Source organism: Citrus sinensis, chromosome 9 (assembly GCF_022201045.2).
Source record: "Citrus sinensis cultivar Valencia sweet orange chromosome 9, DVS_A1.0, whole genome shotgun sequence".
NCBI lineage: Eukaryota > Viridiplantae > Streptophyta > Magnoliopsida > Sapindales > Rutaceae > Citrus > Citrus sinensis.
This window is the reverse complement of record NC_068564.1, coordinates 6,745,147-6,770,682: the sequence shown is the minus strand read 5'-3', so window position 1 is coordinate 6,770,682 and position 25,536 is coordinate 6,745,147. Positions and strand designations below refer to the sequence as shown.

The window sequence follows — 25,536 nt, the reverse complement described above, 5'->3', positions numbered from 1 at the left end:
AAAAGCACAGGAGACTCGAGCAAAAAAGTCTTGGTCTTTTTATAAAAAAAAAAAAAAAAAAAGTCTTGGTCTTGGTCATTTCACTTGTGGATCCCTATAAAGCCAAAACGATTGTTTCTCTCTTCTGCAAGAGACTGAAAAAATGGCTGTCGGTAAAGATGACGTAGAGATTATAAAGCCACGTACGGACAAGAGACAGTACCGGAGACTCGTCCTTAAAAACTCTCTTCAAGTCCTTTTGATCAGCGATCCTGATGCCGATAAGGTAATCAGCAAGACCCAAATTTTTAAAATTTTATTTTTCAGTTTAATTTAAGCTAGTAATCTTGTGGGTTTGGTTTGTTTTATTGTTTTTGCTTCAGTGTGCTGCTTCAATGAATGTCAGCGTTGGCGCCTTTTGTGACCCTGTTGGTCTCGAGGGCCTTGCCCATTTTCTCGGTATATTTAATGTATCTTGTGGCAAATTTGAATTCGTGATTTGGGAAATTTTAGTCTTGTATGAATGCAAATTGTAAAAGTTACTTCAAAAAAAAATGGGGATGGGGATGGGTTTGTGTGCGATGACTCTAAACGTGTTTTCGGATGATCACAGATTAAAATACAATGTGTTGCTCATATTGAAATTAGAGTAGAAAGAGTTAAACAGAATTAGAAGTTTCACTTGTACTTTCTTTTTGGTTCAAGTATTTCTTCATTGTATGTTCAGGCTTGTTTTTTTCCTGTTAAAGTTATAGCATTGTTTCATTCTCGGTTCTTTCATCTCTTCCTAATTTGCCTACTTTCTTTTCCCTTTTCACTGTTTGCTATTGTCATTGATTTTTTTTTTTTTTTTTGAATTCTGTGTGTGTTGATTTATTGGATGATTCTTTTACTCTCCTATTCTACATTATTATTGCTTTTAGCTGTAGTTAGATAATTATATGGCTGTAGGGGACAATTTCTGTGGCCTGTTTAATGAGTTCGAGTATTTATAACTTGCTTTAGTTACTGTTTTCCTGTTTCTTTAATGTGCAGAGCATATGCTGTTTTATGCTAGTGAGAAATATCCAGTGGAGGATAGCTATTTAAAGTACATATCAGAGGTATTGGCCCTCAATAATGTCCTGTTTCACTTATTTCTAGTATGTTTTCTTAAGTAAAAGTTTCAGAGAATCATGCTTTATGCTTAATCTTGCTCTTTGATACTAATAATAGACTTTTTAACTAGAAGTGGATGGAGTTGGCGAGATACACAGACAAGGAAAAAAATTTTGAATGCTATTCCCTTGGAATATAACTGACTAAAAAGACACATTTTCCCTCCAGAGGAAAATCTTAACTTTTTTGTTAATCAGGTGTTTGCTAAAAACAAAATCCTGAAGCAAATTCTTCACTTGATTTGTAGGGCTGATGGGAGTTTTAGTTTTAATTACATTCCTCTATTTTCCTGCAAGCCATTGCGGTCAGATTGTATCTTAGTGATTGGAAGTGGAAAAGGTATTCTTGTTTAAATTTACAGCCATGGATTGTTCTATTGTGGAATGGGGTGATGACTCCATTTATGTTCTTTTCTCTGTGGAGCTGACCCATAACCGGATTGGATTTAGATGTAGTCAGTTTATTCAACAAGGGTTTAGAAAGTTCGCTGGCACGGTGGTCTATCAATTTCTTGTGATATGATTTGATAATGTTTGGTAATGTTGTCGAAAAAAATACTTTAATTGTCAATATGTATTCTTATCGTTCTAAGTGATGCTGTGGACTTTCCATGCATTGACTGATGTATGCTGGAGTGAAAAATTATGAATTACATTGTGAACATGATCCTCTCAATCTGTCTTTTGATACTTGAGACAACTTGTGCCAGAAATTTCCTTTTTACTTTAGATTTTATGTCTTTAGGTTACTGATCTTGCATAGTGTCAGGGTGACGATTTAGATAATATTGCAATAGTGAATAATGACCACAGCCTTACTACGGGTTGTTGAAGCACATCCTAAGACTAGTTGTGATTCCACATCCTATCTTTGCTTATGTCTTCTAGTAGAGTCATTGGGTGGTGGTTTGGTATTATTTACGGTTAACGTTGATCTTAAATACAGTTTGAGAAATGTGAAGAGGAATCCGGAGTCTGAAATTTGTTTTTATTTTTAATTTTGATATATAATATATTGGGGAAGCAACTCTAGAGACCTTGTAGGAAAGATGGTTTGTGGGTGATTATTATGGCACTGCAATCTTCTTTACGGGATAAAGGAATACCTCCTACCTAGGTCCTTGGTACAGGTGTCCTGTTTTGATTGGCGCATTCATCCTAAGACTAGTTGTGATTCCACATCCTATCTTTGCTTATGTTTTCTAGTAGAGTCATTGGGTGGTGGTTTGGTATTGTTTATGGTTAACGTTGATCTTAAATACAGTTTGAGAAATGTGAAGAGGAATCCGGAGTCTGAAATTTGTGTTTATTTTTAATTTTGATATATAATATATTGGGGAAGCAACTCTAGTCACCTTGTAGGAAAGATGGTTTGTGGGTGATTATTATGGCCTGTAATCTTCTTTACGGGATAAAGGAATACCTCCTACCTAGGTCCTTGGTACAGGTGTCCTGTTTTGATTGGCGCATTCATATTTTGGTAGCAGAAGTACTGAAGTATGTCTTTCATGTAGTTTTGCTTCCCTGTCTCGAGCTTTATTTGCATTATTTATAGAAATCTGGTTCGCTCCAGAGATTGATCATTTCCTTTTTAATTTGGCCCCCTGCTTATGGGTGGTATCACTGGTATGTTCCTTGATGTGTCTGTTTGGAGAGTGCACTTTTTGTTCTCTTTTAAGGATTATCTTGGGAATTCTTTTGGGGTAGAAACTTCGGTGTCATTACACACTTGAGCACATACATTTTAGGTTGTGTGATCAAGTGATAAATACAAACTGCTCTTTGTTTTATTTCTTGATTAATCCTGTAAGTACGACGAGTAAGGTGTTGTTCTGATTTTTGCCGCGGATTAATTTTCTTATGCACAGCATGGAGGAATGGCAAATGCGTTTACATCTTCTGAGCATACAAATTACTACTTTGATGTAAACCCTGACTCCTTTGAAGAAGCTTTGGACAGGTACGTGCCATTTTTCATTTTTCTTAAGTATCGTATCTTTCAGTACTTGAGTTTTTGAGTCTGAGTCTTTCCTGTGATTTACTGCACAGATTTGTGCAGTTCTTTATTAAGCCGTTGATGTCAGCTGATGCTACGATGAGGGAGATTAAAGCAGTTCATTCTGGTTAGTTGTTCATTGTAGAGTCTAGCGCGTTAATGTACTTTCAGAATCATGTTTCATTATCATTAATTCAGTTCTGCTTTCCTTCCTCCTCCCTCGCTTGTATCCAGAGAACCAGAAAAACTTGTTGTCTGATGTTTGGAGAATAAACCAGGTATTGCTTACTTCCATTAATTTAATATTTGGAGATGATTTTTCCTTGGGTTTCTATTTTCTAAGTTATATCATTATCATTTGTTATCATTCACAAGAGATCTTGGACTCCATTGCTGAGCCTGAGTATCAGTTTTGAAGTGAAAGTTCTCCTTCATAAAGCTTTATTTTATTGCTGCAACTTGTGTTTTTTTTTTTTTTTTTATCCTATGTTCTTTGGTATAAGAAGTGGCTCCATTGAACTGAAAAAAAACCTGAACATGCACAGACATCTGACCTTTGGCCATTATTTGAATAGATTGAGATATAATTTGCTAAAATTGATATTCCTTGGTTGAACTCGTAACACAATAAAATTTGGTAAGAAGAAATAAATTATTATAAGTTGGTGTTTTATGGCACAAGGGTATTGGGGATTGTATAGGTCTTCTTCTCTTACAATGCCTTTTGATTGGTGTTCTATGGAATATGGTCTGTCATTCTTCATAGCTTAGTGTTCTAGGTTCAAGAAAATTTTAGCAGTGTTGATTAGTTGGAAAATGGATGAATGGTAATGGACTTAGCTTGGTTTGGGGTCTTTATGTTGTACTCATCTTCCAAAAAATCATTTTCACTCGTCCTTTTTTGGAATTTTTAGAGATCTTAAACACTATGCTTTAGTTTGGTTATGTTTCCGGTGTTTCTTATATATTTCCCATGTACCACAGTTGCTCCACATTTTTGGTACTGCTTTTGTTATAAATTTGTTACGTATAAATAGAAAAAAAATAGGGCTTTACTTGATAATGGAAATTGGCATGTGAAGTGCTTATTGCTTGTATCTGTTAAAAGAGTGCAGGTCCTCTTTTTTGTTAGGTGCCGATATTATGGTACAAAGGGTGGCTTAAGAGTTGAAATTATGTGTAGAATTTTGAATTTTGAAAGGATATTGGTCAGAGTAGCATTTGAGACCAAAATATCAGGTTAAGACAGCGTTCCATGAGCTGCTTTACTTGGTTGTGAACAGTAATCCAAGAAAGAGGAATAAATAGATGTATTCATCACATGTAATGTATAGTGCCTCAGCGTCAATTTTTTCCCATACGCTTATATCACATGATTCTAAGGAGTGCAACTGATCTTCATTTAAAAGCGTTTGGCTGGAATGTATGAGACTTGCCAGTTTTGCTGAATTCGCTAAAGGGTTGAAATTCTAAATAGGAAACTGCAAATACTAAAGATGTGGCCCCAAAAAGAAAAAATTAATAAAAAAAGAAAAAAACCACAGAGGACCTCATGCAAAAGCCAATCAGGACAGTTATAATAGAGAAGGACTCATGTTCTGTTGTGAAGCCTATTCAATCAAACCTAGATATTAACTCCTAAAATATGAACAAGCTAAAATAATGCCCAGTGATTGGATTTCTGTTGTTAAGCGTAACATTGAAATAAGGCTAAATGGAAATTATTGCCAAGTATCAAATTTATATATAGGTCCCACATTAATTTAGATCAAATTTTGTAGAATTCGTATATTTTCGAAGGCCTGTTTTACAACCTTTGAAACTTAATTGGAGAAGAAAAGATTTCATCTAGATCTTTGCATTGGTACCAATAGATTTTACTAAGCTAGGAACTTGTTTTTGTTGTTGTTCTTCTTCTTTTTCCCCCTTTTTAATGAGAAATAAGAAAGTAATTTATCTTAGTTGATGTTGTCATCATTATTGCTTTTAACAATTAGCATCATCATCAATCGACCTAAAAGCTTATGCTAATAGATTAGTCAACTATAGCATTAACAGGCCATCTGGATTTTATCAACTGTAGTATTAACAGACCCTCTGAATTTTATTAACAGCCTTGTCATGTGGATTAAGCTCAAATAGAAACTAACTCAGATGCAGATGATACTGCAAATGCAAATACAAATCTGAATGCAATTATATGGGAGGTTTCAAATATAAGACCTCTTGGTCAAATTAATGTTGATATCATATTAATTTTTCGTTTGGCTTAAAAGCATAAATTATAAAGCTGGTCCTGATGATTGTATTTGAGCTCCAGCAAGTTAATAATGAATAAGGTGTTATATCTTTTTACCATAGTAGTAGTTTTAGTAGTGTTTCTGTGAGAAATGACTACCTTTATGTTTTTTTTTTTTTTTTAATTTGTACAGCTCTGGAAACATCTAAGTTCAGAAGATCATCCATATCATAAGTTTAGCACTGGTCAGCAACTTACTTGACTGTCTCTCCGTTCTTTATTACAAAGTGTTACATTCTGTTATACTTTTCCATTTATCATTTTCTTCATTTTAGTAATTTTACAGAGTCTTATGAAAAAATGATTTAAGTATTTCCAAGTTGTTCTGTCGATGTCTACAATTCATTGTGTTCACAATTTTTTTTTCCTTTCACCTTTTCGCTCTAGTTTCTGCATATTGTGTTTCAACGAGATAGATGTTTATATCAAATACTTGTTGATGTTTAGGTAACTGGGAAACTTTGGAAGTTCGACCAAGAGCGAAAGGATTGGACACAAGGCATGAGCTCATTAAGTTTTATAATGAACATTACTCTTCCAACCTCATGCATCTGGTTGTGTATTCAAAAGGTTAGGAACTAATTCTTCCTGCTGTATTTTGGCCTTGACTGAAGTACTCTGAGATATAATGACCAACCCTATGTGATGGATGTTTCTAGAAAGTGTTGATAAAATTCAAGGTCTAGTGGAGAATAAGTTTCAGGACATTAGGAACACTGATCGAAATCGTTTCCGTTTTCCTGGTCAGCCTTGCACATCAGAACATTTACAGGTATGGTCAAGTTCTATGTGGTGACAAAGGGTCTCAAGGGACACTGCAGAAAGTAGGAAAGAACTTTTTCTTTGTTTCAAATTTTCCTAGTTTATATTTTTTGCTTCAGATTCTTGTCAGAGCTGTTCCAATTAGACAAGGTCACAAACTAAGAATTGGATGGCCAATAACTCCAAGCATTCATCACTACAAGGAAGCACCAGGCAGATATATCAGTCATCTTATTGGGCATGAATCAGAGGGATCATTGTTTTACATCTTGAAAACATTGGGTAGGTTCTGCTTATCCTTTATATTTCTGATTCTCAATGTACTTGCAGCTTTCGGTTGCATCCTGAAACTTTTTTGATTTGAGAACTTAACCAAGTTTTAGTGTCCATAATTTGTGTTCCTACATGTTTAGGCTTGAGATGCTTCTTCTTTACTAGTTCAGAATGAATTGTTTTTGTGAATTTGAATAGTAAAATACATAAAACAATGATATTTTCAATTTTTTTAAGATCTTAGCAGACAAATGGTTCTGTTTAGATTTTCACTACAGTGTATTTCTCATTGTCCCCCCCCCCCCCCCCCACACAACAAGTATTCAATGCCTACTCTGTCATATTTCCATTGTGTGGATGTTAGAAACAATTTACAAAGCTACTGCATGTTATGCTTTCTTGAGGGACTGATTTTCCTCTAGAATTTTAAGAATCACTGCTTGATGCAAACAGCTTATTGGCGATGAAGCACTCTCTGATCCTCATTTCATGGCTGGATTGTTGATGACTTAGGTTAACGTCCACTGAAATCTGTACAATTTGTCTTGATTTAAGTCTTGATATAAGCACAAGTTTCAGGGTGGGAAGAAGTCTTGATATAAGCACATATATGTTCTGGTTGATAATGTCTGTGTTTGTTTTGTGTATAAAGATCAAAGTGGAATTTGATGACACTAGCTCAGGGTCTTTGGTTATCCACACCAAAATTTTTCACCTTTGAAAGGCCAACTGACCAGTCACCTCTTTTTGAAATAAATTTTTGCAGGATGGGCTACATCATTGGCTGCAGATGAAGGAGATTGGACTTTGGACTATTCATTCTTTGAAGTTACAGTTGATCTTACTGATTCTGGTCATGGTAATGCAGTTGTATTTCACACTGCATTTAATTGAATGTGATTCATTATAATCAATTGATTTACTTTGTTCTGCCAGAATATGCAAATAACTTCAATTTGTAGATCTTTTGGGTTAAAAATTTTTCCCCCCTTGATTGACTAGCAGAGCACATGCAAGGTGTTGTGGGGTTGTTATTTAAATACATAAACCTTTTACAGCAGTCTGGTGCTAGCAAATGGATATTTGATGAGGTATGATGACGCATCTTGTTAATTGCTACTGTTGCATAGTATTATTGTTAGTTGCGTGTTGCTTGCATTCGTGCAGTCTTGCTTCTTTGTAGGATGCTTCTGTTGAAGAGCATAGTGGTAGGATGATTGATTTGCATTAAATTTTCTACCTGAGAATGTTGGGGTTTGGCTGTTAGCTCAGTATCTACTTTGCTTCTTATTTCTACTACTACTATTATTTTGTTGTCGGAAACAAGAGGTTATTTGACTCTGCTAATGGCATTACTTTTTAGTTGCGAGATACTATTATTGTTCGATAGTTTGTTCTTACAATGCTGTTGTAAAAGTTGGTCTTTTGGATAATGACTCCTCATTGTAATTGGCCATGTCAATGATGTATATGTAGAAATGTGAAAAGGTGCAACTATGATAGTTGCTATTCAAACGTTACTTGCATGCTATTGTTAAGTTTCAGGATTATAGTTGAAACAGGAAGAATATGTTCTTGTAGATGATGTATCTTAACGGATGCTTTTAAGATATAGTTCTGCTGACCACCAGAGATTTGAGTATAGCCATCCACAGTATATCCACTGAAGGTTTGAGAATAGTTTTTACTCGGTGTAAAGGAAAAAACATTGCATCAAATTTATTGCCCTCTAGTTTTTCTTCCTTTTATACTTTCATGCAATCTGAAAGGAAGGAAAGTTCATGACAGCAGTCCAACACATCAATGAGTCTGGCTTTGTATTATTATCATGCATTTTACGTCTTTCATAATATTTTAGAAGTTTTGTCATGCTGTAGTCTTGCTTGAAGGATAATCGACTCTCTCCTTGTCAGTACTTCAATTGTTTACTATTTATTGAATTTGCATCCGGAAGGTTGCCTGTCTTGTTTTCAGCCTATCTAGTCTTCAACATTCTGACATTTTATTTATCTTATGAAGCTTTCAGCTGTTTGTGAGGTGACATTTCATTATCAGGATAAAGTCCCCCCGATTGACTATGTGGTTACTGTTGCTGCCAATATGGAGGTATATGTTCTTTTCCATTTTGTAAAGTTAATCCTCCTGGGTTGAACGAAATATCCAGTTTTATTACATTGTTTAAAATAATTGGAATAGTGTAGGAGTATAGCTTGAGGAACTGATTGTGAGGCATAGCTTCTAACACCACTTGAAACACTAGAAAATACCTTTGTCCGATGATTGATTGGACGAAAAATATGGTTATCTTGCCTGCCTCATTGTCTCATTCCCTTGCACATAAAGGTGTTTTTGTTTAATGTTAGATATAGAATAAGTGGATATGGTGAGTAGATTAATAATCTTGTTCTACAGTTGTTTTTGAATCCTGGACCTCTAGTTTTAGATTCCCAACAGCTTTTTGCAAGAACTAATCTTTGTGCTATTCTTATAGACAGTTTACAAATTTGGCTTTCTTTTCTTTTTTCTACATTTTAAGGATTATTTGGGCTTGTGAATCATGAACTGGTAGCTGATTGACATCTTTCTTTTGCAGTTTATTTTTTGATTGTGAATGAGTCAATTATTACTGTTTTTTCTGTTAGTAAATGATGCCTTGAAATTATTTTTCAGACATATCCTCCTCAAGACTGGCTAGTGGGTGAATCATTGCCTTCCAATTTCAATCCAGAGATTATTCAAATGACTTTGAAGGAGCTTTCTCCAAAAACTGTTCGGTAAGTTGGTAAGCGCTTAGAGAGTGTTTGACTCAGTGCATATGAAGAATGACTCACATATTTCCATTATTTGAACTTTGTATATAACATCTGTTCTGATTTGATTGTTAAAAAATTTAACTTTAGTTCACTATTTTGTTGGATATGGTACCTGATTCTGGTACAAGTTATCTAAACTTCATTTAAGCATTTGACTTATCGTTGAACTTCTATGGCTGGATGATGTTTGGTTTTTATCATTCCCATTCTTCTTGCTATCAGATAAGTTCTTTTTCTTGTAAAATAATTTTGTCTGGCTTTAAGGTATTTCATGTGCATGCGAAGCCTTATCTGCTTGTTTCCATTATCTGCTGTAATATAACTAATTGTTTGCTTCCCATTGCTTTATGTTTAAAAGAAAAGGGAAACATTTCGATATCATTGTATTGCCAATGACTTGGTTTAGCAGTTTCGGATTTGATACTTTGTTTTCAAGAGTAATTACTTGCATCTTTCTGCTTGTTGGTAGTAATGCTCAAGGACATGTTTGTGTCTCATAATTCATGTACAATTGGCTGTCTCCATCTTTCAATCAAAGTCAGACTATTGTGATTGACAGATTGTCTGCTTTCTAATAAGCTCTCTGTTTATCAGAATTTTTTGGGAGTCAAAGCAATTTGAGGGGAAAACAGAGATGGCTGAGCCTTGGTATGGTACTGCTTATTCCATTGAGAACATCAATGAGTCCATAATTCAGGTTCGTTGTTTGATTTTAAATATGATATGATTCATTATTCTAGTAATAATAACAGTTGTCAATGTCCTTGGAGGCAAATGGCTATTAGAATGAGATGGAGGGTGAGGTTGCAGGGTTTCTCTTTTGGTTCATGGATATGATTTCCAAGAGGGAAAAGTTCATATTAGATTGGAGTGTATGCTATTTATCTTGTCCCACATTCAGTGGAAGCAGCTAAATAAATTTTGGTGATTAGAGCAGCTTGAAGGAAGGAATTGATGAGTCTTCAAAATCTTTATTTGTTTCTAGGACTGGATACTGTCTGCTCCTAAGGAAAATCTGCATCTCCCAGCTCCTAATGTCTTCGTCCCCACTGACTTGTCTCTTAAGGATACACAAGAGGTCTGAGGATTTTTTTTCCCTATCTTTACAGTAAAATTTATTGTGATGTGTTCTCTTTAAAGCAATTGTTCTCATGCAATTGGTCTTTGTAACAGGCCAAATTCCCAGTTCTGTTGAGAAAGTCATCCTATTCAACATTGTGGTACAAGCCTGACACAATGTTCTCTACACCCAAGGCATTTGTTAATATTTATTTCAACTGCCCCCATGCTAGCAGCTCTCCTGAATCTGAAGTTCTGACTGATATTTTCACACGGTTGTTACATGACTATTTGAATGAATATGGTAAGATGCTGGATAAATGTTGTAGGATGTTGATGTAGGATTGGACAAATGACTATTCCTTTTCTTTTAACTTTTGTTTTCATTCATTTTATTTGGAAACAGACAAACTTTTATAGAATAAATGAAGGGGGAAAGATTTCCGAAGTAAACTAGAGTTCCACATACTAAAATTTCATTGAAGGAACAGATTATTTCCAAAGGGCTTCCCATACCTGATCCCTTTATTTAGGTTTAGTTGAGTTGAGAGAGGTCATGTGTTGATTTTGTTTGATTGGGCTTTTTTCACATTTTAGTAAATTTTGGGATTTGCATGCTGTTTGAGGTATAGATATGCGTCTGTTCTATATGGTTAGTAGGTAGCTTTTTTTGGGCTGTCTTTGTTTCCCCTGTGAACCTCTGGTTCACTTCCATATCATCTTCTCTTTCATTTTGATAAAATTCTTATGTTTCTGGTATAGAGCATAACTTCCACAATTTACATAATTTCTGTATTTGTGAATAAAATTAAATTTTTTCCTTACCCATCATATCTTTATGTATCAGCTTACTATGCTCAGGTTGCTGGGCTTTATTATGGGATAAACCACACTGAGGGTGGTTTTGAGGTATTTTTTTTCACTTGTCTTTGATATTTATCTCATGTTGGTATGTATTTTTATGTGTTGATTTTATGGTTTTTGCTTCTATAGGTTACAGTGGTTGGATATAATCACAAATTGAGGATCTTGCTGGAAACTATTTTTCAAAAAATTGCACAATTCAAAGTCCAACCTGACAGGTTTTCTGTGATTAAGGTAATGATTTAGGCTTAAAATATTTGACCTGTTTGACGTTGAACGTTATTTTCTTTTATAATCTTAAACATCTAACTGAATCAAAGTACTAGTAATATTTGTTTATAATTGGGAGCTTACAATAATTTTCTTTGGTTGTGCTGTTCCAAAGCCTGCATAGCTTTGGTTGTTTTGAGCTCCAAATCAGTAACATGGCTTTTCAGCATGAAGGCTTTAGGGGTGTGCATTTGGGTGTGGGCATGCATTGTATCTTTTTCTTTCATCTTTTACACCTGGATTCCATTCATGTGGATGCACATGCATAAGCAACCACAAGCCCCCAGAAGTGGATCTTCACTGTGGTAGGGGCATACTAAAATATTAAGGGTAAAAAATATATTTTTGTTTATATATCCTACTCTGTTTAGAAAGATGTATAAATTGATTATTAAAGTGTATAAGCTATTTCTAAAAATGTTTTAGCACCGTTTTTTAGTTCTTCCGGAACTTGCATTTGATGGTTCTGTGAGCGACTCCTCAACTGGTTGAACTTTTGACTTAACAATCCCCATTTGCACTGTATGGAACCATTATCATGTTGCTTCCCTTGGTGAGTCTGTTATGAACCCAAGCTGTTCATGTATGAATAAAGTTTTTCATTCCCTTTATTTATTTGCAGGAAATGGTGACAAAAGAATACCATAATAATAAGTTTCTACAGCCATATCAACTGGCTATGTACTACTGCTCTCTAATACTTCAGGATCAAACGTGGCCTTGGACGGAAGAACTTGAAGTTCTTCCTCATCTTGAAGCTGAAGATCTTGCTAAATTTGTACCCATGATGCTCTCTAGGACCTTCTTGGAATGTTACATAGCAGGTCCTTCTGTTTCAATTTTTTAATGGCATTGTTTGAGATTTCGGTCGTTCCTTTTTGTTTCCATTTATGATCTCATTACTTTCATTTGTTTTCAGGGAACATTGAATCTAATGAAGCAGGATCGATTATCCAGTACATTGAAGATGTTTTCTTTAAGGGCTCAAACCCAATATGCCAACCATTGTTCCCATCCCAGCATTTGACTAATAGAGTTGTTAAACTTGAAAAGGGCAAGAATTATGTGTACTCCAACCAAGGCCTGAATCCTAGTGATGAAAATTCTTGCCTAGTCCATTATATTCAGGTACAAGAATTTTTTTTAGAAAAAAAAAAAGGAAAATAATGATTTAATTAAGTGCTTTGGCTGCTGATATACGTGTTCTGCATGCATTTCTTATCCCTTCTAATACTTGAAAAGCTTTGAAAGTATCTTTTTGGGAAGAGGATAAAATCTTGAGCAGTATTCTAATTGTTATTGGGACACATGTTTATCACTAGTGTATTCTTTCTTCCCATTGCTGTATCGTAGTTGGAGGCATTGATTTCAAATTTTCGATATTTTCATGAAAAGGGAATGAAATACTGATATTTGTTACAACGAATATTTTCTGCCAAGTTGTTACCCTTTGTTTTTGTTGGGTGGGGGGGCGGCGCTAAAAAGCAGAAAAAAAGAGATTAGTAAGTAGTTGAGCCTTTTTCCTTCTTTTCACGGTAAATTGACCCCCGCACATGATGTAGGGCGGTTTTTGCTTTAAAATGGCTTTGTTTGGGCCGTCATTTCTTGATGAACAATGGTTTGCCTCTTTACCGTCCGTATGATTAGGTTATTCAGCTAAGACCCTAAACTACTAAACAAACTGTGATTAAGGAATAATTATGGTAATGTTTTCGCCATTACTTTTAAGACAAACATACAGTGTGTATTATTTATGTGTTGATGTCTGCCATTACTTTCAGACAGCACAAACTGTGATGAGATCTATTTATCTGTTGCTTTTGCCATAACTTTAAGTGAATTACATGTCATCCAACGGTTCTTTATGCATGTTGATGAGGCTCTGAACTTAAGCTCTGAAGAAATAGTTTTCTGTCCAATTTCTTGAAAATATATATCTTGTGCTAAGCGACATTGGTTTTCCTCGAGTATTCCTTGATTCATGGAGTTAATATTGTTTTGTTGCTTTAGAATTATATGGTTTTGGGACAGACTGGTATGGATTCTGAAATGTAGGTTATTGGTACCCATGCAACAGGGATAATAGATGTACGAGTCACACAAAATCTTTTACATGTTTCTTGATCTCTATTTGACCGGACCAATTGTTTCTGTGGGGGGTCTGATGCGATTCTGATGTCATGTCATGTTGAGTTGTTCAGGTTCATCGAGATGATTTCCTTATGAATGTGGCACTTCAGCTTCTTAATCTTATTGCAAAACAACCAGCTTTCCACCAGCTTAGAACCGTTGAGCAACTTGGGTACATTACAGCACTCCGGCGGAGGTACATAACTTGAGGTCCCTAGTTCTCCTTCAGCTTGGAATATTTGCTTTAAACTTAGCTATCTACTTGATGTAGGAATGATTTTGGTATCCATGGAGTGCAGTTCATCATTCAATCCTCAGTAAAGGTTATAGCATAGTGTTGTTCTTTGAATATGCACATTGACAGCATTATTGTCGCTTTGGCTCAAGTGCTCTGTCAATTTAACAGGGTCCGAAGTATATTGATCTGAGAGTTGAATCATTCCTCCAGATGTTTGAAAGTAAACTTTATGAGATGACCAGTGACCAATTCAAGGTGAGACACATTTCTATTCTACATGAGTTATTCTGATCTGTGTTTTCACTGATGAGATTGTTTTTATAAGCACTACAGAAGGGTGGAAGTTATTATATCAGTAATGCTCAAGTTTGATGCTCAAATCTTTTACCAACAGAATTATCAAAAGAATCATTTGGATAACATGTTTTGAATAGAGAAAGTACTTCCCTAATCTTAATTCTAGACTATTAACTTATATACATATGCCAAGGCTTTGACAGTTGCTATTATTATGAGATAAATATGATATTATTCCATCTTTTTATCATCATTTTGTCATATCCTATTCTTGAAATGCAATGGAACTACATTAAGTACAAAGAGATTGGTGATATTAAAAGAGAGAATATTCCTTATCAATTTTTCTGTAATTGAATATATTGTCCCAGTCTCAACCACTTTTTTCTTTTTTGTTGGAAGTTATTATATCAGTAATGCTCAAGTTTGATGCTCAAATCTTTTACCAACAGAATTATCAAAAGAATCATTTGGATAACATGTTTTGAATAGAGAAAGTACTTCCCTAATCTTAATTCTAGACTATTAACTTATATACATATGACAAGGCTTTGACAGTTGCTATTATTATGAGATAAATATGATATTATTCCATCTTTTTATCATCATTTTGTCATATCCTATTCTTGAAATGCAATGGAACTACATTAAGTACAAAGAGATTGGTGATATTAAAAGAGAGAATATTCCTTATCAATTTTTCTGTAATTGCATATATTGTCCCAGTCTCAGCCACTTTTTTCTTTTTTGTGAAATTGTTATATTCTTGATAATCCCAGATAGATATTCTGTTTATATGAGTGTTTTTGGATAAAATCAGCCGGGCTGCTTAACAGTGAAAATGGCATTTTTTTGTAGAACAACGTAAATGCATTGATTGACATGAAGCTTGAGAAACACAAGAATTTAAATGAAGAATCTGGATTTTACTGGCATGAGATTTCTGATGGGACCCTCAAGTTTGATCGGAGGGAGGCTGAGGTATGGGAATTACTATCAATTTATTTATTTATTTTTCACCAAGTCAGGTTAAGACTTTTGTATGTTTGAAGATTTATTTTCAATTTTTTTTTTTTGGAGAAAAAGGTAAACCAAGAGACATGAAGAACGCAGCCTCTGCTCTCTGTAAACCTTCTTAGGGGCCTGAGCAAATTAAAATTATCTTTTTCACTTGTAGTTGAGTACTCATGTCCTGAAGTTGTTGGTTTACACAGTATTAGTGTTGAAACAGGTTGCAGCACTGAGGCAGCTGACACAACAAGAATTGATTGACTTTTTCAACGAGAATATTAAAGCTGGTGCACCCCGGAAGAAGACACTGAGTGTTCGAGTGTATGGGAGCCTGCATGCACCCGAGTTGAAGGAAGAAACTAGTGAATCAGCTGAGCCTCACATCGTTCACATAGATGATATTTTCAGTTTCAGAAGATCACAACCTCTCTATGGTTCATTCAAGGGTGGTTTTGTTCAAATGAAGTTGTGAGGTGTCGAATCTTACATCTGAGTCTGTTCATAAAGAAGACTCTGCAACCACAGGAAGAGAACAGCGGATTTCAAACAAGCTTCCACATCAACTATGAAAAAGATGGGTGCCCGTAAATCCATTGATCAAATAAAGGTTCTCATAGCACCAATCTATTCGACATGAATCAAAACATTATACTCTTTTTAACTTTGATGAATTACACCTGTAACGAAATGGTGCCTGAACGTTTTTTTTTTTTTTTTAACCATTCTACGGAAACCGAACTTGTCTAGTTACAAAATTCATCTGCCACTGCAAGGCATGTTTAAGACTCTGTCTAATATTGCTGTCTTTAGCTCGAGCCTCGAAGCACTTTGGTAAACACTCACAGATGAATTTTTGGCACCCTCGTTTTCTTTGGTCTCACGCGACTTTAACCTCCAGAAACATCAAAAACAGGGAGTACCCTCTTTCACTTCAAGGGCGAGGCATTGTTTTCAGTTGTGTTTTTGAGGTTGCTTCGATATTTTGTCTAATCCTTCCTTCACGGGAGAACATCAGAAAGTAAACTGTTCAATTAAACTTCAGGAAACTACCATTTAATCAAATTCTAGAACTAGCAAACAAAAAGCAACGTATTAAAAAAAGGACTAAATGAACATGCAAATTCATGAGAGCAAAACTAGAAACTCTAGATCTGAAAGAAAAGAATGTATTATCTGTCAGAACTGATTACAACAATTTTCCCTGCTAACCACTTATCTCAATTTTCAGACAACAGAATAGAGAATGAACTTATTAGTGGCATTATGGAACGCCTTAGCGGTGCTCATTTCCTCCTGAGTTGGGTCTAGAACCGGGGTGCTTCTGCCGGTGAATCCGGTGTGGTGGTGGTGGTGGTCTTGATGGTGATGATGAGGCGGATGGTAATATAATCTTGCAGTTTATGGTCAGTGAGAGTGAAATCTTGCAATGATTCTGACTGCAGCATCCAGCAACTCCATGTACTTCCCCATTAATTGGCAAGCTTTTAACTCACCAAGATTGAACTAACAAGTCAACAATTAATAACAAGTAAGAAAGAGACAGAGTGGTGAGTTTTGTTTTAGAAGAAATCCAGATGAAAGAAAAAGGATAATGTAAGAGATTTTGGCTTTGAGAATGAGGAGGAGAGACTGCACAATCATATAAATAGGTTCTCTCGATGTTTCTTGGCCTTCACATTTCAGTATTTCACTTTCCTTTCTCTTCCTTTCTATCCAAGTTACCTGTTCTTTTTTAAACCCTTTCTTTTAATTTTTTGATGTTGCGCAAATACAAGATTCTTCACATATTTATTCTGAGAGTATTTGGTCCGCAAATCAAAATATTGAATAAAAATTTATTCTTTCACATTTTTCACTTCAATAACGTATGCATTTCCTGACTGTAAATATTGTAAACACTAGCAAAATACATTGTACTGATAAAGGTATCCTGATCATTTGATATCTTAATTATAAAATATTGTCTATCCTACATTTTTAATGTGATTGGAATCATAACAATTGAAATCTGTATCTTCTATCTGAATATATTCTTTCTTTTATTTTGGTTGCCTAGTGAGAATTTATTTGTATTTTGGCTTCTTTGCTTGTTGCTCTTATTTTGTAGTCTCTAGGATTTCGAAGATTATTGGTTGGGTCTCTTTTTCTTTTTCTTTTTTTCCTTTTGTTTCTAAAAAGGAAATTCATTGCACATCTGCCAAAAATTCGGAGAGAGAATTTGTTCCTCAAATAAAATGTTTAATACAATGTCTTTTAAGTAGGTTGGTTGCATTCTATAGATATTATAATATGAAGTTCACTGAGAACCTAAATACATAAATTTATAGTATAGCCCAAAAGTTTATTAATGCTACCTAGTATCTACTTACATATGTTTGTAATAGAGTAATGATAGAGCTACAACCACCTTGTACAAATAAGTGTATGTAAACTGATATGGTGTCAGAAATTAGTTGTATAAAATCATTATGAATCCACATAGCTAAAAAAAATAATCGTTATCATTTTTCAATTAACCTATTTATGCCACATCAATTTTTACACACTAATTTATTTAAAATTATCTATGACTTTATCATTACTCGTTTACTTTACCCATATTGGCGAAACATTTGAATCCACTTGAAATCGTGTCCTCAACAAAAGTTGGAGACTTGAGAACACAAACCCACAGCATGGTCAAGGCCTCATTAGTTGTTTTTGTTTCAGATATTATCACTTGTTGGGTTGTGTGTACAATATTTGGATATTTTATGAGAATACATTGTACCATGCACATCAATCACTTTGCTTAAGTTTAATCGTGGACTCTATGTTATAATCCGAGCCTCTCTTACGTGCGTGTGCGTGTGTGTATATATATATATTTTTATAATTCACTCATTTTACTTTTATCAACTCATTCTCTATTTAATATTGGGTATTGTAATTTAAAAACTATTGTTAATATAGAAAAAACTATAGTTATGAAAATAAAATTAATAATGTACAATAAATGTAATTTTTAAATAATAATTTTGACAAAAATAATAAAAAATATTATAGATTTTTCATCATACAAGTGTAAGATTAATCATCTTAACTTTAAAGCAACAGCAGTTAATATTTAACAAATACTTTAATTCTATAACTTTTAAGTTATAGCTAAACTGCCTAACCACAACATATAGCAAACGGGACCTCAATTTGAACATTAAAATGGGTAATGCTTGAGTCTCTATAACTTTTCAAACTTTAATGTTTTCATATATATATATATATATATATATATATATATCCGTGTTCTTTGTATTGTGGCTGAACGCTAAGTCAATATGCACCAAATGTGTATTAATTGTAACTCTTAAGAGGAGTTTGTTGATGACCTTTAGGTCATGTTTGGTATATCTATTGTGGTTTGAAAGTTAATTTAGTTTAATCTATTATTTATATAATGAAAAACTTATAATACTTTTATTAAAATTATTATTTTAAAATTATTTTTACTGTATACTATTAATTTTAATTTCATAATTACGACTTTTTTCACGTACTATAACTATAAGCTATAGAAACTCAATACTGAATTAAATCTTAATTAACTTCCAGCAAAATTTCCAAGTGTAAGATTTTGATTTCTAAGAAGATATGAAGCAAGAAAGACGGAGAGAAAAAAATCAGTGTACACTTAAAAAGGCAAGAATTTTCCTATCAAATGCAACAGAAAAACAAGAGAAAAAACCGCTGTTGGACATCAAAAATTAATATTTAGAAGGTTCTTGATTTTGGACTTACTTCAATCGCGGCAACTTTCAAGTTCCCCTTTGATTTTGAACCAAAAACTCTAATTATTAGAAAAAGCAAGTAACAGTAATTAATAAACATTCCATTTAATTAGAACTGGAGCGGCCGGTGTGTCTCCAAATCTTGAAATTGCTCATCAAAAAGATTGGTATTGTCAGAATTTTGTGTAGGGTGGACTAAAAGTGAAATTAAAGCCTAATCACAGCTGGCTAAACAGCGTTTGATTAGCGAATTAATTCTAATTATTATTGTAATTAAATGTATTATATCCATTTTTAAATTACGTTAGAATTCGCCGGCAAAATAAATTTACCTTTCTAAATATAAGCAGCCACGTTCTTTCAATACAGATCAATGCAAAAATCAATTAGTTTCAGCAAAAGAAAAAAAAATGTAAAAATGTTCTCCTTTCTAATCAATATCTGTGTCCGTTTGCTTTACTTTCAATTAAGTGAGTTAATTGGCACGAATTTATCACTGTTTTATGTTAATATTCTGTCAAATTTTTTGCTGTTCTAAAAAAAATAAAATCAATAACTGTCTAAAACAAAGATCAAATAATAAAGTAATAAACAATATTGAAGTTACAAAAAGAAACGTACATGTGAAGAAAAGATTCAAATAATCTATTGAGAGCAAAAATTTAAAAAAAGAAGAAAATAATATATATATTTTTTGTTTATATGTCAAAACTGATTATAATTAACAATTCTTCTCCAATATATTTATCAACTATATTGTTATTTGGTGTATATATTTTCTGAAATTATTTTCAGAAAAGAGAATAGAAAGAGAGCTGCTCAGTGGTACCGTCAACCCCCTTAGCCACCTTGACAGGGCAATTGGCCATACTCATAGTCGTACTAATGCGGGTCCGGTCTTGAAAGGCCATGCGGACACTGCCATTCTGGTCCATCCGGGTTGGGTCTTGTACCGCCATGCGGACACTGCCGTTTTGGTGGTGGTGGTGGTGGTCATCAGAGGGAGGGTGATAATACAAACGAGCAGTTTGTGGGCAATGAGAGTGGAATCTTGCGGCCATTCTCACCCCAGTATCCAACAACTCCATATACTTCCCCATTATTAATTAATCTTTAAAGATTTATTCAACAAGAAAATGAAGAGATAAGGCTTCATCAAGAAGAATGAGAACAAACAAATAAGAAGAGATTTTGGGGTTTAAAGGATGAGAAGAAGGAGACTCGTTGCTGTTGCTTATATAGCTACTCTTCCGTTTTTTTGGCCTTGGTTTTCTCAATTTCCTTACTCTGTCTTTCTGTAAATTTGTTTATTTAGTTGTGTTTGTTTCATAAATAAAACTGTATTTGTAATTTGGTCGTTTTTGTTTTTGTTTCATAATTTTTTAGTGGAATCAAATGCCCACTCTAAGGTAAGAGTTGATTCCCTAAGTTGACAATTAGGATGCATTTATCCTATAATAATAATAATAATAATAATAATAATAATAATAATTTTATTATTATTATTATTATTATTATGTTATTACTACTATTACAATTATTCTTATAATTATTGTTATTATTAGAATTAATTATCATCATATTATTACTTTATTAAAAAACATTATAGTATTAATTTCAATATTATAATAAACATTTATGTATTTCCCTTAAAAATGTTTACTTATTTGTTTTTGTTAGTGAAAAATATATGATTTCAACTAAGAGCTTTCTATTAACTTATAATAATCTATTTCGATGACAAGACAAACTTAACACATTAATGAGAATACATCTTAGTCCAATTCCAATTTCTACAGCTCCAATGAATAATTTATTTTGATTATCATTCTCTTTTCTGATTCCAACTCATTCTAATTTCAATGTATTCTGATTCTTGCCCATTCTAATTCATGAGAAGTAAATGCACTATTAATATTAATAATGATTCTATTTTAAAATGTGTTATGAAATTTTAATCCTTGCAAGTAAAAATATCAAGCAAATAATAAATAAAAATAGATGGAGAATAAAACTAATCACACAACATAAGAATTTATATAGAAAACTCTTATACAAGAGAAAAACCATGGTTGCCAAGAACGACGAAAGAAAATCTACTATGTGAAAGTTTATTACAATCACTCAAGTATTTTCTTCACACCCAAAATCTTAATAACATTCAATCTCTCAACAGACCTATCATTTCTTTTGTATTAGAAACTGTTTACTATAGAGAATTAATTGTTGTGTTATGCAAATAAATAAATCAAACCTTCCTATATATAGTGATTATTTCTTCTACTGGTAGTATTCTTTTCCTCATAAAAATTATATTTCTCCTTAAATAAATTAAGTTCCAATGGAAAAATTATTTATTCCTTAAATAAAAACACTCTTGAATAAGAAAACTACTAAATAAGAAAAGTTTAGAAAATATTCTAATTTAGAATTTACAACTTCTCATTAAAAAAAATATTTCCAAACAAAAACCAATTGTCCATCCTTTTCAGAACATGCCAATCCCAAAAATTTTTAGTAACTTTACTTTCTATGATCTTAGACGACAACTTTTGGTGGAGCTTGTTGATGGCTCTTCAAACGTTTAAAAAAAGGAAGATTTGAGGTCAGTTTTTGTTAATAATTTACCTGAATTAATGCAATGATTTCACACTAAAGACTAAGGTAGTGTTTACTTGCTGGAGTGGGAGTGTGGAGTGTGGATTCTTCCCACTCCAGTGTTTACTTACCTTAAAAAAAGAGGGAGTGGGAGTGGGAATCCGTGGGTCCCACTTAATTTTGGAGTGAGAAGTGGGATTCCCACTCCCATGGGGGGAGGTGGGAGTGGGAATCCACTCCCCCCTCTTTCCATTTTATTCTTATAATTAAAATTAAAATAAATAAATAATATTTAATAAAATAAATAATATCATATTTAATAAAATAAATAATATTATATTTATTAAAAATAATAATTATATCATATTTATTTTATTAAATTTAATAAAATAAAAATAAATAAATATTGTATTTAAATTAATAATATTAAACATTAATTTTAATAAATATTAATTAATTATTTAATTAATAATAATAAATATTTTATTCTCAAAAAATATTTCATTTGTGTTGCTATTACTAATAATTTTTATTCACATAATTTAAATTAAAATTAATAAAAAATTATGATTTACATAATTAAGAATATTAGTAATTATTATTAATTTATAAATATAATAAAATATTTATTTTATTTTCCAAATATATTTTTTATTAATTTTTTAATTACAAATTATAATTCTGTACATAAGGATAAAATTATAATTTAAAACAATTTACTCCCAATCCAAGACAAAGTAAACAAATAATTGGGATTCTGATTGACAATCCATACTTTCATTTAGTCTAAGTAAACACCATACTCCCACTCCCACTCTACACTCCTAATCCAAGGATTCCCACTCCTCGAGATTCCGACTCCAATCCAAAAAGTAAACGCAGCATTAAAGAGAATGGGAGAAAAAAAGTTGTGAAAAAAATAAACAAAATAGAATGAATAATATATGGACTCCTCATTTCAAGGGCAGCAAGGCATGTTTTAGTGCTTTGTAAGTCTGAGGTTGCTCTGACTTTTGTCTTATTCTTGTCTTCCTTCACGTTAAATCCATCATTGCAACTATATATTATTCAACTTGCCTTCCAATTTTTTTTTTAATTTTTTTAATAAAATCTCACCTTCCAATATTTTTTTTATAAAAAAGGAATTAGACAAGAATTCAGTCATATTCTTGTGTGACATAATGAAGTTTCTTCAACTTAAACTTAGGTAGGATTGTGACTTTATTTTCTTTGATTCTATTTCACAATTGCTTGTCCACTTTATTTTCTTTGATTTCACATGACAACTTTTCGTAGAGCTCGTTGATGACATACATGACCACGAAACAAAATGAAGACTTTGAGGTGGGTTTCTGTTAATTTTCCTGAATGAATGCAATGAATTCACTGATGAAGTCCAAAGATTAAAGAGGTGGAAAGAAAAAGACTAACGGTGACGGAGGACACACGCAAGGCATCTTTTTTTTTTTTTTATCCACGCAAGGCATCTTTTAAGAGAGAAAAAAAAAGGTGAGGGATTGGATGAAATTAAAAGAAAGAATTTATTAAAATTAATTCTTGAAATAGGTTTTTGTGCCACAATTTCATTATTAATTTTTTACTCACGCCCTAAAAGCCTTTGACCCATCACGCAAAATAATTGACAACTGAACCAATGAAATCTGTCAAAACCTCTACAAAATTCTTATGATTTTTTAATCATAAGTTAAAAAGGTTGTTCTGATGACCTACGCCTACTTGTCTATTCTTCCTTCACGTTAAATCATTGCAGCTACTGTTCAACTTGCCTTCCAATTTGAATAAGATATGAAAAGGTATATGACATTGGCCAAGAATTAAGTCAAAAGTCCATTGTATCAAAGAATTGACTCGTATTCTTGCGCACAAGTTGGACGTAAAAATTAAATAAAAATAAGTACCTCATAATAATTTCAAAGCACATCAATATCATTCAAAGAAGATTGGAGCTGTTAAAATTTAATTGATTGAGACCAGACTCAAATAGAAAAAATTAATAATAATAATTACAGCTGGATAAACCGCGTTTGGCAGCCCATTCTAGATTATTATTGTTGTTATTATTAATTAATTAATTAATTAATTAAACGTTTTCTTAATGCGCGTTAGATTAATTTTCGCCGCCGGCCGGCACCACTTTAAGAAAAAGTTCAGTTTCGAAAAAGAAAAATCGAATACTAAATCAAGGGGGAAAAAGAAAAAACAAACAAACAATACAGAGAAAGTGTAAATTAATTTGAGCAAAACCTCCATTAAAGAATGTGTTAAGCAAAGCATCGGTCAAAATTGATTACAAGTAGCCTCCGATCCAATGGGTGTCTCTCTATTTGTTGTGTGTATTTTCTGAAAAATATTTTCAGAAAACAGAATAAAAGATGAGCTGTTCGGTGGTGGTGGTACTATCAAACCCCCTAGCAGCCTTGACAGAGCAATTGTCCATACCCACACCCGTACCCGCACCCGCACCCGCACCCATCCGGATAGGATCTTGAGCGGCGCCGCATTGGTCTTGATGGAGTTGATTAGAAGGCGGATGGTAATACAAACGCGCCGTTTGTGGGCAGTGAGAGTGGAATCTTGCCACGATTCTGACTCCGGCGTCCAGCAACTCCATGTACTTCCCCATGGCCATCATTCAAGAAACAGAATGATGGTTTTAGTATTTGAAGAGGACCCAGATGAAAAATATTACAAAGAAATAATTTTTTTTTTTTTTTTTGGTGTGAGGCTTTGAAGTTGAGGATGGGGAAGAAGAGGCTTGTTGAAATTGTTTATATAGCCTCTCCCCCAGTTTCCTTGGCCTCCACTTTCCTCTCTCTTTCTCTCTCCGTCTAGGGCTTTTTTATTTTCTTCTGTTTCCTTCTACGAATTTAATTTTTAATTTTATGTTGGGCCCCTATGCCTAAATATGAAATTTTTTATTTATATCCTTAATCTCTGAAATGTTCGGAAATAAAGGAAAACCTTTTCTGATTTTAACATTTAGGTCCCCGACTTCTACTTTACTTAACTGGATACTAGAGCAAACTTATTTGTTAAAAATATTGCTACACATTTTAATTTTTTTTTAAAAAAATTATTTTAAATAATATGAAATTTATTAATTAGTTAGTGAAATAATATAATTAATCTAATTAAATTTTTATAAAAAATTTTCAACTACTTAACGAATGACATATTATTTGTGATGAAATTAAAAAATTTTCAACTACTTAACGAATGACATATTATTTGTGATGAAATTTAATATAAAAAATTTAGGATATTTATCATTACTTATTTTGTAAAATTAATAGTGTAAACTTAGGTGGCATTTTTTTTTCTGTCTGAAATTTGAATAGATCTGAATTAGTCTGAATTCTTAATAGATCTAAATGTTTGAATCTGAATAATATATTTATTTTTTTTTGTCTGAATCTCTGAAATCAAGTATTAAGTTATTAGTTTTTTTAAACTTAAAAAACTGAAAATATATACTTTTACATTTGTATCTTTATTAAATTTGAATGTCAAATAAATAATATATAAAATTCCATAATATTTTAATATCTATAAGTAAAATTACATTCAAGTGAATACATAATGATTTTGAAATTTTAATATATAAAATACCATAAATGTTAAATTTTATCACTAAAAAGAGTAGCAAATCTAGTTGATTAGTATATAAGTGAATGCTGAAAAACGTAATTGAAAAGAAAAAAAGAAAAAAGAAAAAAGGTCCAAGTCAAGTGCTTGCCTAGCAAGAAATTAATGGAAAATTCAAGAGCTAGATGAGAGAAGTAAAGTGAGGAGGGATTCCATGATGGCTAAAAAAAAAATAAAGATGAGATTATGTGGGATAAACATCTGTAGGTGAATTTTGGGATAGGTATGAAAAATAAATTATAAAGTAGGGATATTTTTTACATTAGAAAGTAACTGACTTAATTCACATTTCTCCATTCAGTAAAAAACTAAAAAAATTGGCTTATTTTATTAAGTCAAAATTTTCTAAAAAGTCTCATT

The 25,536-nt window shown here is 32.8% G+C and overlaps 1 protein-coding gene across 6 annotated transcripts; it reads left to right on the top strand.

Annotated features, from left to right (window-relative positions):
- LOC102625307 (insulin-degrading enzyme-like 1, peroxisomal) lies at window positions 1-15,936 on the top strand. 6 transcript variants are annotated; one of them, XM_052433900.1, is made up of 27 exons: window positions 1-265; window positions 363-438; window positions 1,015-1,082; window positions 3,005-3,096; window positions 3,186-3,259; window positions 3,367-3,410; window positions 5,565-5,616; window positions 5,879-6,001; window positions 6,091-6,203; window positions 6,313-6,475; window positions 7,233-7,325; window positions 7,472-7,557; window positions 8,486-8,572; window positions 9,137-9,240; window positions 9,874-9,976; window positions 10,265-10,357; window positions 10,453-10,642; window positions 11,186-11,247; window positions 11,332-11,436; window positions 12,095-12,296; window positions 12,392-12,600; window positions 13,674-13,798; window positions 13,874-13,925; window positions 14,009-14,095; window positions 14,996-15,118; window positions 15,224-15,262; window positions 15,369-15,518. In XM_052433900.1, the coding sequence occupies exons 1-26, from the start codon at window positions 143-145 to the stop codon at window positions 15,239-15,241; spliced, it is 2,667 nt and encodes an 888-aa protein (XP_052289860.1). In that variant the 5' UTR covers window positions 1-142; the 3' UTR covers window positions 15,242-15,262; window positions 15,369-15,518. The 6 variants fall into 6 exon arrangements, with proteins under 6 accessions (XP_052289860.1, XP_052289861.1, XP_052289862.1 ...); XM_052433901.1 differs by having other exon boundaries at window positions 15,358-15,500; XM_052433902.1 differs by lacking the exon at window positions 15,224-15,262 and having other exon boundaries at window positions 15,358-15,936.
- Window positions 15,937-25,536: the final 9,600 nt, after the last annotated feature.

Coding starts and splice junctions, on each gene's coding strand:
- LOC102625307 (XM_006489876.4), top strand. CDS start 143: ATGGCTGTCGGTAAAGATGACGTAGAGATTATAAAGCCACGTACGGAC. Junction 6,204..6,312: donor GCACATCAGAACATTTACAG/GTATGGTCAAGT, acceptor TTTTTGCTTCAG/ATTCTTGTCAGAGCTGTTCC. Junction 7,326..7,471: donor TCTTACTGATTCTGGTCATG/GTAATGCAGTTG, acceptor ATTGACTAGCAG/AGCACATGCAAGGTGTTGTG.